The following is a 12,779-nucleotide window of genomic DNA, read 5'->3' as shown; positions in this document are numbered from 1 at the left end:
GAATTGCATACTGGTATGAATGAACGAGCAGATGCGAGAGCACGTCTGATCCGGTCGTATTTCTACGGCTGTGAGTATTAATTAATAACACTTTCAAGAATGGTCATGGATTTTTAAAAAAATTTCAATTACAAGCTCTTCTCTCTTTATTTATGTATTTCAGAGTTCTGTTAGCCCCTGCCACTGTTTTTTGGCGTGTTGGCGTTGTTGTCCCTGTTGGGCTTTTTCAAGTGAATTACCTTGTCCGTTTTGAATGATTGTGTTTTTGCACCCCTTTCTGCACGCATTGGAGCAGTCTCTTTTGTTTTAAGTGACACCACTGGAAATGTTCGGTATACGCTCAGGTAAGTCATGCATCTCTGCATATGCTTTCCCCACCCTCCCCTGCAGTTGCTGGAGTCTTGAAGCTGTGTCCTGTGGCCTGCGGCGGATCAAACACGTTTGATCCGCAGCAGGGCAAGGTACCCAGCTGGGAGACTCCAGCCTTCCAAAGTGGGATTAATTCTCTTTTTTTTCTTCAAGGTGTTTCCCGGCTGCCAACGTTGCTTGGTAAATATGTGGAACCCCTGCAGTGTTGTGCGTGAAGACAGCTGTGCGCCAGCAACCTACCTGGGACTTTGACCAATGTACAGGTGAGTGTCGCTCTACTTGGCGTGGTGGAAAGTGTGCTCCTTACAAATGTCACTAACAACTGTACTTCTTTAGTTTCAGCTTCCTATTGTGGAAATCACTCGGGACTTTGGCCTGGACTGACGGCTTTGCTATCTGGACAGATGTGGAACCCCTGCAGTGTTGTGCGTGAAGACAGCTGTGCGCCAGCAACCTACCTGGGACTTTGACCAATGTACAGGTGAGTGTCGCTCTACTTGGCGTGGTGGAAACTGTGCTCCTTACAAGTGTCACTAACACCTGTACTTCTTTAGTTTCAGCTTCCTATTGTGGAAATCACTCGGGACTTTGGCCTGGACTGACGGCTTTGCTATCTGGACAGATGTGGAACCCCTGCAGTGTTGTGCGTGAAGACAGCTGTGCGCCAGCAACCTACCTGGGACTTTGACCAATGTACAGGTGAGTGTCGCTCTACTTGGCGTGGTGGAAACTGTGCTCCTTACAAGTGTCACTAACACCTGTACTTCTTTAGTTTCAGCTTCCTATTGTGGAAATCACTCGGGACTTTGGCCTGGACTGACGGCTTTGCTATCTGGACAGATGTGGAACCCCTGCAGTGTTGTGCGTGAAGACAGCTGTGCGCCAGCAACCTACCTGGGACTTTGACCAATGTACAGGTGAGTGTCGCTCTACTTGGCGTGGTGGAAACTGTGCTCCTTACAAGTGTCACTAACACCTGTACTTCTTTAGTTTCAGCTTCCTATTGTGGAAATCACTCGGGACTTTGGCCTGGACTGACGGCTTTGCTATCTGGACAGATGTGGAACCCCTGCAGTGTTGTGCGTGAAGACAGCTGTGCGCCAGCAACCTACCTGGGACTTTGACCAATGTACAGGTGAGTGTCGCTCTACTTGGCGTGGTGGAAAGTGTGCTCCTTACAAGTGTCACTAACACCTGTACTTCTTTAGTTTCAGCTTCCTATTGTGGAAATCACTCGGGACTTTGGCCTGGACTGACGGCTTTGCTATCTGGACAGATGTGGAACCCCTGCATTGTTGTGCGTGAAGACAGCTGTGCGCCAGCAACCTACCTGGGACTTTGACCAATGTACAGGTGAGTGTCGCTCTACTTGGCGTGGTGGAAAGTGTGCTCCTTACAAGTGTCACTAACACCTGTACTTCTTTAGTTTCAGCTTCCTATTGTGGAAATCACTCGGGACTTTGGCCTGGACTGACGGCTTTGCTATCTGGACAGATGTGGAACCCCTGCAGTGTTGTGCGTGAAGACAGCTGTGCGCCAGCAACCTACCTGGGACTTTGACCAATGTACAGGTGAGTGTCGCTCTACTTGGCGTGGTGGAAAGTGTGCTCCTTACAAGTGTCACTAACACCTGTACTTCTTTAGTTTCAGCTTCCTATTGTGGAAATCACTCGGGACTTTGGCCTGGACTGACGGCTTTGCTATCTGGACAGATGTGGAACCCCTGCAGTGTTGTGCGTGAAGACAGCTGTGCGCCAGCAACCTACCTGGGACTTTGACCAATGTACAGGTGAGTGTCGCTCTACTTGGCGTGGTGGAAACTGTGCTCCTTACAAGTGTCACTAACACCTGTACTTCTTTAGTTTCAGCTTCCTATTGTGGAAATCACTCTGGACTTTGGCCTGGACTGACGGCTTTGCTATCTGGACAGATGTGGAACCCCTGCAGTGTTGTGCGTGAAGACAGCTGTGCGCCAGCAACCTACCTGGGACTTTGACCAATGTACAGGTGAGTGTCGCACCATTTGGGGTGGATATGGTCCATTTTTAAACCAGGCATGGATGTTAACCAAAGTTGCTTTTCATCCATAAACTACTTGGTTGTTAAACTGCTGCACCTGACAAACAGTGGGGTGTATTTAATGGCATGGGCAAGCAGTGACAGAGAGCAGGGCTTTCTGCTCGCTCTCACCGCTCACCCTGTCAGTATTGAACACATCCCCCTCATACGCCAATTCCCCCTTGCTCCGTTTTCTGAGCAAGGTGGAATTTGCGTATGTGGTTGCAGAAGCAGTGAGACTCGTGGCTAAATACAGTGGGTTTGCTACATTAGCTGTGGGTCTCGCTGTTTGGGGGAATCCTCGACGCCCTGTTACAGTGAGGAATCCCCCAGAACATTGAATAGGGCGACCGGCCGGCGAGGGGGTTAAACTGCGAGGATTGCTGGTGTTCTGCAATCCTTGCTGTTTAACCCCCCTCGCCGCCCGCTCGCCGCACCATTACATACTGGCCACTGTATTTTGCATTCCTTCCTAATCCACGCTGTTAGAGGACAGTGAGGATTCCCACAAACATCCGTGGGCTGTGGTTGTACTGCATTTCTACGCCAGTATCACCGCTTTGCCAGCCTCTTATGCCATTTCCTCCTTGCTCCAAAAAGGGAAGCTGGCCATGCAGGGGTGTCACTGAAATGCTGAAGCTTTGACCTGTGACTGCGAGCATGCACCGCTGCTCGAAGTCACAGCTTGTCTGCAGTTTATAATACACCATAGCCCTAACAATTACACTTATACATTTACTTTTCTTTCAGCATCTTCACCTGACAATCAACTGGGAAATTCAACCAGGACTTACACTTTCCCGGAACTTACGCCTTGTACTCGAAACTATTTATGAAGAAAAGATTTCGAGTTTCAAAAGTAGCTTTTATTCAAGTTTTCCTTAAACATTTATTTCATACTTCAAATAAAAAAACTTTTTATTTATCTAATAATTAACTTTCTTTCTTCTCTTTGATGAGTGTTGTGTGACCTGTAATTAAAAAAAAAACAATTGGTTAATAAATTCGACAGTACTTGAGCATTTTTCACCACTGCTGTTGTACTATCACACAGGCTAGCGGCAGGTGCCGTGGGGCTGGCCTGTGTGATACTACAAGAGCAAGGTTTCCCAAAAAGGTCTCAGGAGGATGGGTGTGGGTGGCCAGTGTCTTGGATCACCACTGCTGTTGTACTATCACACAGGCTAGCGGCAGGTGCCGTGGGGCTGGCCTGTGTGATACTACAAGAGCAAGGTTTCCAAAAAAGGTCTCAGGAGGATGGGTGTGGGTGGCCAGTGTCTTGGATCACCACTGCTGTTGTACTATCACACAGGCTAGCGGCAGGTGCCGTGGGGCTGGCCTGTGTGATACTACAAGAGCAAGGTTTCCCAAAAAGGTCTCAGGAGGATGGGTGTGGGTGGCCAGTGTCTTGGATCACCACTGCTGTTGTACTATCACACAGGCTAGCGGCAGGTGCCGTGGGGCTGGCCTGTGTGATACTACAAGAGCAAGGTTTCCAAAAAAGGTCTCAGGAGGATGGGTGTGGGTGTACAATGCAACACTCACCGATGCACAATATGCATTGTGTACTTGGCCTCTTCCCGGTATGTGTCCTCCACATTTCGCAATAAACAGTCGGCATTGCACCAATGCTAGGAAGAAAAGAAAAACTGGAGAATCAACAATCATTACACACAGATGTTGCAATTTTCAATATGAAAAAAGGTGGGATCAGATTGCTCTTTTTAGGCCCATGTAACATCCACCAATGTTAAGGAGCTTTCATCATTTCCCAACAAATTACAATGCATGCACGCGCATGCATTGCATATGTTTTGTGCCCAACTCCTTATTAATCACAGGCTGCAGAGGAAAGGCAAGGGTTAATTAAATACAAATAAATAAAGTAAAATAAAAAAAGGGGGGGAAGGGGGGGGAGGGGGAGACCAACCTGAAAAAAAGATAATCATTAAACATAACATAATAATAAAAAAAAAGAAAAATACAACCGTAATTAGTGGGCATGGTCCTCCTCCTCCTCTCCCCGCACTTGAGTGGATGAGGTCCGTGCGTTTGCTGGGCGTGTTGGTGGATTTGGCAGACTTTGGGCAGTTGAGGTAGCTGGTATAGGAGGTGGATGGGGGTACAATCCAGAATATCCTTGATAGCCTTGCGAAGATCCAATCCAGGTTCTTGATTGAGGCACAGGATCCGCTGGGCGAGAAGGTGTTGATGGAAGAATCCTTGGTGCGGGGGGCATTCTTCTTTGTTGTCCGGAGGTAACATACTCACACAGGATCTTGAGGGATTTTGAAACCTCACTATGGCTGGTTGCCATGTTCCTGAGGGTCTCCTGTTGACACGAAGAATTATCTGCCAACCTGCTAATTGATGTCATCATAGCCTGAAGGGTCTCGCTCAACTTCCTGTGGTCCTGCTCTCGTCGTCGTTCCAACGCCATCAAGTCTTCATGACGCTGTCTCTCCATATCCATCCAGTCTTCATGCCTCCGGCGCTCCATTTCAGCACAGTCCTCCTGCCGTCGTTGTTCAAGTTCTGGAAGGGTTCTGGCCAGCGTCTCAAGATGTCTCTCCATTGCTGACATCCTCTGGTTCATCATGAGACGGTACTGTGTCTGGTGATCCTCGATTTCTGCTGCCAATTGCCTGACACGCTGTACTCTTGAAGGAGGCTGGCCACTCTGGATTTCATCCACAAGTTGCATTCCCACTGAAATGTATAAAATTTGTAAAGTTAACAATGTTTTCATATTACACACAAAACACATGGCTGTTTTGGAAAAACTTACTGTCCAGAGATTCAGCACCAAGTGGATCCACCTCCTCTTCTTCCTCCAAAGCTTCACGTACATCAAGGTTGGCGTTGTAGTGCGCTGGAAGCCCAATGTCCTCTCCTTGGCTTGAAGTAGGCCCTGTATCTTCTGGCACTTGAGTATCCGAATTGCTGCCTTGAAATCCCTCGAAGGTATCTTAAGTGACGGTGGATTGAAACTGGCTCACTGGGTGCAGGTCAAGGGTGATGGTCTCCTCAGGAGGGGTAGAAATGTGCGTGGACATTATTTCAGAGGCATCTTGCATGGCTTCTGCAGGAACTTCTAAAAATTTTTTAAAGAGAAAGTTAGTAAATTGGTAGATTTTAAATCTGTGCTATACGTAAGAGAGCCAGTGGCTCTCCCCTCCCACCCTTCCCTTGCTTGTGCCGCTGCGAAAGGCGGCCTGTCTCTCCTCCAGCTTCCTGCAAAAGCAATAGGCTTTTCAGTGCAGGAAGGAGGAGGTCACAGGTCTGGCTAGCACAGCCCTGGGGGGGGGGGGGGGAGGCCGGTGCTGGTGGGTAGCAATCGAAGTACATTGGCTTGTACTAGTGATGGCCACCGTTGCGGGATCTTTAACTCATCCCACAATGCTTTCCATACCCCTGTAAGGGTGTTTCTAACGCATATTTGCAGTTGCGCTAATCCTGCCCATATGGATAACAACTGTCAATAGTCAAACCAAGCGGCAACATTTAAATTTTGCTAACCCGTTGGTGGTCTGGATGCCCATGTACTTCCTGTTGCAGGTTCCGGTCTTTGACGATGTTGACATCCGGCTGCCATTTCTTCTTGGGGAATGTCCAACGCTAGACCTCTTCTGGAGTGAGAGTCCACTGCCCCTTCGACTCCTGCCACCATGATGGGGTTTATGCGGCGCTGGAGGACTAGCTCCCAGGGAAGCAAGTTGATGTTCAGGGGTGACCCTCCGCCTGTATCAATTGCATGCTCTCTCTCTCTCCCCATCTTCTTTTTTGTTTGCCTTCTACAGTCGTTGTACCGCTTGTGGCATTTGGAGGCGTCCTTCCGATTTCCACTCACTGCGGTGACCTATATTGGATAGATCAGATATTGCTACTTTAGCATGTTTATCAAATTTCGCGCCGTGTGCAGTGGTGATTGGTGTAGAGGCTCAGGGGATTAAGCTGCGTGAATGCAGAACATAAGCGACCAGCAATGGCTAACCCCTTCACGGTGTGCGTCAAGCGGCATTGAATACAACCCATTTCATCATTGGGTAGTGTTCAATTCAAGGGGTTTAAACAACATGGATTGCACAAATGCATTGATCCTCACAGTTTAACCCCCTAGCCGTCCGCCCGACCCATTGAACGTTTGGGGGGAATCCTCGACGTCACAGGACGGCCCACGCCGTCAAAGGACGGGGAAGATTCCCCCTAATCACGAGACCTGCAGCTAATGCAGCAAACTCGCTGTATTTAGCTGTACGTGTCGCTGCTTGTGAAGCCACATACGCAAATTCCTCCACGTTCCAAAAAGGGAGCAAGTTGGAATTGGCGTATGAGGGGGATGAGTTGAATACTGACAGGGCGAGGTGTGACAGCGAGCAGGAAGCCCTGCTTGCTGTCACCGCACGGCCACAGTAGGGATGCCAATCCCGGGGCATTTTTTCAATCCCGGGATTCAGGATTGAAAAATGCTCAATCCCGGGATTCCCGGGATCCCGGGATTGGCTTCCCTAATTGTGGGGGCACATGGGGAGCACACAGAGGAGGAGAGAGATACAGTACTAGAGTCCCCCTGACTGCTGGGAATCCGGTAAATACCTGCAATCACCTCGGAGCGGTGGGTGGGCGGTCACCTCGGGGCGCCCGAGCGCTGGGTGGGTGGGCGAGTGGCAGGGATCGCTGGGCGCCGGTGAGCGCTTTGCCGGCCGTGAGTGCATTTGGCCGGCCGTCCGTCCGTCCGTCAGCGCTGGGTGGGTGGGCATTTGGCCGGGAGCGCTGGGCGGGCAGCCGTGGATGTGCGGCTGTGCCCTGCGCAGCGTGACCTCGCAGCGTGACCTCGTCACGCTGCGCACTGCGGGGTATGGGAGAAGCCGGGCAGCGTCTGAGTGCTCAGACGCTGCCCGGCATTAAACTGCGCATGCGCAGTTTAATCCCGAAATCCCGGGATTGGAAATTCCAATCCCGGGATTGAAATCCCGGCGTTTTGGGGGCCAAATCCCGGGATCCCGCCGATCCCGATCCCGGGATTGGCCACCCTAGGCCACAGCATTGAATTCACCCCCTAGGCTTACGCTTTGAACAATATCAGTACATTATTTAGGGTTGCCAAACATTTAACACAACATATTTCAATAATTATGTTACCTTGTCCGCTATAATCGACCATATCCTATTTCTTTCTCTATTGCTGGTCTTCTGCTTGTGTGTTCCAAACAATTTTTCATAAAATTTGTCCACGTATTCGACCAATACGTTGTTCTCAGTTGTTGTGAAGGGAGTATTCTCTGCTTCATCACCTTCACCGGGTTGGACCTTCTTCTTCCGGCCAGGTTTTCTTTTTCCGGTAGATGTTGGTCCTCCAGATCCGCAGGGTTGCTCTTCCTGTCTTCCAGTATCCTGTTGTTACAAGAGTAAAGCCAAAATTAGCAATTATTATAACCAATTTAAAGTAGAGAAACGGTTGACATAATTAGTAAATTCTCTCCTTCACCTCCCTGTGTCACTGTGACTGGGCTCTCAGCCAATCATAGGTTGCGGCCCCCCAGCCAATCAGGAGCCAGCCCGCAAAGTATGATTGGCTGCCGACCCGGACACAGTGAAGCTGGGGAAGGTGAGACGCACAATGCGCTCCCCTGTACCCGGAAGAAGCAGCGGGGGAGGAGAGTAGACCCGGACAGCGGACACCAGAAGGGTGAGTTTACTTGTGCTGGTGGCTTCTGGCACTGTGGGGGCATATCTGGCACTGGGGGCTTATGTATCACTGTGGGGGCCATATCTGGCACTGGTGGCATATGTGTGGCACTGTGGGGGCATATCTTGCACTGTGGGGGCATATATGTGTGGCACTGGGGGCATACCTAGCACTGTGGGGTGACATATATGGAACTGGGGGAATAAAGTTTTGTCATGTAGCCACTCCCCTTTGTGTCATATGACCACACCCACTTTTTGATGCGCGCCACTGGCCCTTTTTTTCTACTTGCACTACTGCTTCCAAGTCAGTGAAGAAGAGCCTGGAGTAATGACACAGAGGAGAACCAGTTGGCCACACTGGCTAAGCGAGTATGCACACCTGTCTGCTGTAGTATATGCAGCACTAAGGGTCCCAGGGGAAGGCAGGGTGCCCCCTTTCAGAGATGGTACAATATAAAGTTCAGAAGGTACAAGACTACGGGGGCATTATGGTGTGCGGCACAATATGTACTGGGCATTATGGTGTGTGGCATGTTTTGGTATGGGTATAATGGTGTGGCATAATGCGTAATGGGCATATCCTTGTGGCGTAATGGGCATAACAGTGTGTGGCATAATGCATAATGGGCATACCGGCGAGTGACATAATGAGCATAAAGGTGTGTGCTATAATTGGCATACAGGGGGGTGGGGGGGGGGGGGGTGGGGGAGGAGGCTTTATTCGGTTGGGACCCAGAAAAGGTCACGTAGGACCTCGATTTTTGTAAGTGAGGGGTCCCAGGGACACACATTTTTTCTTGGTTTTCGCGTTCACTGTTTATTTTACCTGAGGTCTCTGTCTTTTTTGCCCCTGCTGATGGCGTTGGTGTGGGGTTGTAACCTGGGTCGACGAATCCTCCTGTACCAGCCGGTACGGAATCCTCTGCGTCGTCTGCTGGGTCGACCACTGTTCCGCCAATGGGTCCATCTCTTCAGGCCTTGATGCACCTGCAATGAAAAAAAAGGGGGAAGGGGTTCCGCGTGGGCGATTCTCCATCGAAAGACCTGTTTAAAATGAAAAATGTTTATAAGAATGTATGTAAGAGATCCACACACAACCCTGCCCCACACCCAAAGCATGGGGGACCACCCCGACATGACCCAGCCTGCCCTATAAACCATGCCGCACCCCTAAAAAACATTGCACCTTGCATTGTAAAAAAAAACATGAAAAACTGCTGAGCACAAAAACAGGCCCCAAACCAAACTGCAATGAACAAAACACATCTCGGACATATTGGGGTCCGCCCCAAGCAACCCCCATCCCAGGGCCACTACCATACTTCATGCAGAGGCATTAAGGGAAAAAAGCAGCATTTCAAAAGCAAAAAATGCACCATTTTAACCCCTTCCCGACATTTGACGTACATTTACGTCATGGTCGGGAAGTACTTCCCGACACATGGCATAAATGTACGTCATGGTTTCTAACTGTCACTGCGTCTAGAGACGCAGTGACAGTTAGGTGATGTCTGCTGTCCCTGACAGCAGACATCCCCCCTCGTCGCCCAGGGGGGGCAGGGGTGCCCCCCCCGGTCGGCGATCGCTGTGATTGGCTGTTCAAATCTGAACAGTCAATCACAGCGTTTCCTGTGTTACCGGCGGCTAAGCCGCTCGGTAACACAGAAAACGGTGGTGATCGGTGCAGCACCGATCACCACCGAGCGGCAGCACCCCCCTCCCACCCGCCGGGCACTCACCCGGCAGCAGCAGCAGCTCCAGCGGCTCAACCGCTACGTCCGGAGCGCCTGCTGCGCTCCCCTCCTCCCCCCTCCCCCCCGCAGCAGCAGCAGCAGCAGCATCATGCTGCTGCTGGAAAAGTTAAAAATAAAATAAAATAAAAAAATGTGCAAATGTGTGTATATATATATATATATACACACATATATATATATATATATGTGTGTGTATATATATGTATATATATGTATATATATATATATACACACATATATATATATATGTGTGTGTGTGTGTGTGTGTGTGTGTGTGTGTGTGTGTGTGCGTATACCGCACCGATCACCAACGATCGCCAGCCCCCCCCCCCTCCCACCCGGCAGCCCCCCTCCCACCCACCCGGCTGCCGCAGCGCCAGCACCCCTCCCACCCCCCCGCCAGCCGCAGCGCCAGCCCCCCTCCCAAAGCTGGTGACCAAAATGGGGTCACTTGTGGGGGGGTTCCACTGTATTGGTGCTTCGGGGGTCTTGCTAATGCGACATAGCACCCACCATTCATTCCGCCACCAAAAATCACTCCTTCCCTTCTGAGTCCTGCCATGCACCCAACTGGTATTTTTTGGTCACACGTGAGGCATTGCCGTACTCGGGAGAAATTGGGGCACAGATTTTGGGGTGCTTTGTCTCCTTCATTCCTTGTGAAAATAAAAAATTTTGAGCCAGAACTGCATTTTTGTGTAAAAAATTACATTTTTTTACACAAAAATGCAGATCTGGCTCAAAATTTTTCATTTTCACAAGGAATGAAGGAGACAAAGCACCCAAAATCTGTGCCCCAATTTCTCCCGAGTACGGCAATGCCTCATGTGTGACCAAAAAATACCAGTTGGGTGCATGGCAGGACTCAGAAGGGAAGGAGTGATTTTTGGATTTTGCAGCACAGATTCTGGTTGAATGACCCCCGAAACACCCATACAGTGGAACCCCCCCACAAGTGACCCCATTTTGCAAACTACACCCTTCAGGGAATTCATCAAGTGGTATAGTGTACATTTCAAACCCCCCGGGGTTTCACCAATTTTGATACAACTGAGCTGTGAAAATGAAAAATTTATTTTTTTCATTTTCACTGCCCAGTTGTATCAAAATTGGTGAAACCCCTGGGGGTTTGAAATGTACACTATACCCCTAGATGAATTCCCTGAAGGGTGTAGTTTGCAAAATGGGGTCACTTGTGGGGGGGTTCCACTGTATTGGTGCTTCGGGGGTCTTGCTAATGCGACATAGCACCCACCATTCATTCCGCCACCAAAAATCACTCCTTCCCTTCTGAGTCCTGCCATGCACCCAACTGGTATTTTTTGGTCACACGTGAGGCATTGCCGTACTCGGGAGAAATTGGGGCACAGATTTTGGGGTGCTTTGTCTCCTTCATTCCTTGTGAAAATAAAAAATTTTGAGCCAGAACTGCATTTTTGTGTAAAAAATTACATTTTTTTACACAAAAATGCAGATCTGGCTCAAAATTTTTCATTTTCACAAGGAATGAAGGAGACAAAGCACCCCAAAATCTGTGCCCCAATTTCTCCCGAGTACGGCAATGCCTCATGTGTGACCAAAAAATACCAGTTGGGTGCATGGCAGGACTCAGAAGGGAAGGAGTGATTTTTGGATTTTGCAGCACAGATTCTGGTTGAATGACCCCCGAAACACCCATACAGTGGAACCCCCCCACAAGTGACCCCATTTTGCAAACTACACCCTTCAGGGAATTCATCAAGGGGTATAGTGTACATTTCAAACCCCCAGGGGTTTCACCAATTTTGATACAACTGAGCTGTGAAAATGAAAATTTTTTTTTTTTCATTTTCACTGCCCAGTTGTACCACAATTGGTGAAACCCCTGGGGGTTTGAAATGTACACTATACCCCTAGATGAATTCCCTGAAGGGTGTAGTTTGCAAAATGGGGTCACTTGTGGGGGGGTACCTAACTTTTAGCATCTTATGGTGCCTAGAAACCTACATGGTTCCTAAAAAATAATCTCATAAAAAGGAGGCTCCAAAATCAAGTAGGTGCTCCTTCTATTATGAAGCCTGTGGTTTGGTCACCGTGCACACTAGGGCCACATATAGGATATTTATGAAAACCAAAGAATTGGGGGAATCAATTTTTAGTCACATTTCTCTAGTAAAATGTACTGTGTTCCTTAGAAAAATGTATTAAATTTGCAAATCTGCAAAAAAAATGAAATTTTGAAATTTCACCTACACTTTGTTTTAATTCCTGTGAAACACCTAAAGGGTTAACAAACTTCCAAAATGCTGTTTTGAATACTGTGAGGGGTGCAGTTTTTGAAATGGCATCATTTATGGGGGTGTCTCACATACAAGTCCCTCAAAGTCACATCAGAACTGAACTGGTCCCTAAAAAAATCAGTGTTTGAAATTTTCTTGAAAATTTGAGAATTTGCTATTCATATTTGAAGCCTCCTAGTGTCCAAAAAAATTAAAAGGAAGTTGAAATAATGATGGCAACATAAAGTAGACATATGGTCTATGTTAGTTATTAACTATTTTGAGTGGTATGATTATTTGTCTCACAAGCAGAAAATTTAACATTTTGCAAATCGCTAAATTTTCCATTTTTTCACGACATTTTGGTATTTTTCACAAAAAAACACAGACTGTATCGACCCAAATTTACCACTAATTTGAAGTACAATGTTTTACGAAAAAACAATCTCAAAATCACTGGGATAAGTAAAAGCAAAAAAAAGTTATCCCCACTTAAGTGAGACATGTCAGATTTGAAAAAAATGGCTCTGTCAGGAACGCAAAAACTAGCTCTGTCAGGAAGGGGTTAAAAACCACCTCCATTTTGCAAAAGGCATCCCGGGAGAACAGTCGAACCATGGGGGACCACCCCGACATGACCCAGCCTGCC

General features: G+C 48.4%; 2 protein-coding genes across 3 annotated transcripts in view; one reads left to right on the top strand and one right to left on the bottom strand.

The window, feature by feature from the left end:
* The window catches only part of LOC146045333 (phosphorylase b kinase regulatory subunit alpha, skeletal muscle isoform-like), a 219,166-nt gene that overhangs the window by 100,988 nt on the left and 105,399 nt on the right, over positions 1-12,779 (top strand). The gene's annotated exons all lie outside the window — the stretch shown is intronic.
* On the bottom strand, positions 4,351-5,396 carry LOC146045405 (uncharacterized). Its single transcript, XM_083164189.1, has 2 exons — positions 5,216-5,396; positions 4,351-5,136 (listed from the first exon to the last, which is right to left on the bottom strand). Coding segments are annotated over exons 1-2 (717 nt in total). The 5' UTR covers positions 5,217-5,396; the 3' UTR covers positions 4,351-4,420.

Source organism: Crinia signifera, chromosome 11 (genome assembly GCF_055691185.1).
Source record: "Crinia signifera chromosome 11, ASM5569118v1, whole genome shotgun sequence".
In the NCBI taxonomy this organism is placed as follows: Eukaryota; Metazoa; Chordata; class Amphibia; order Anura; family Myobatrachidae; genus Crinia; species Crinia signifera.
Note: the sequence above shows the minus strand (reverse complement) of the source record. Positions and strands in the feature narration are given on the sequence as shown.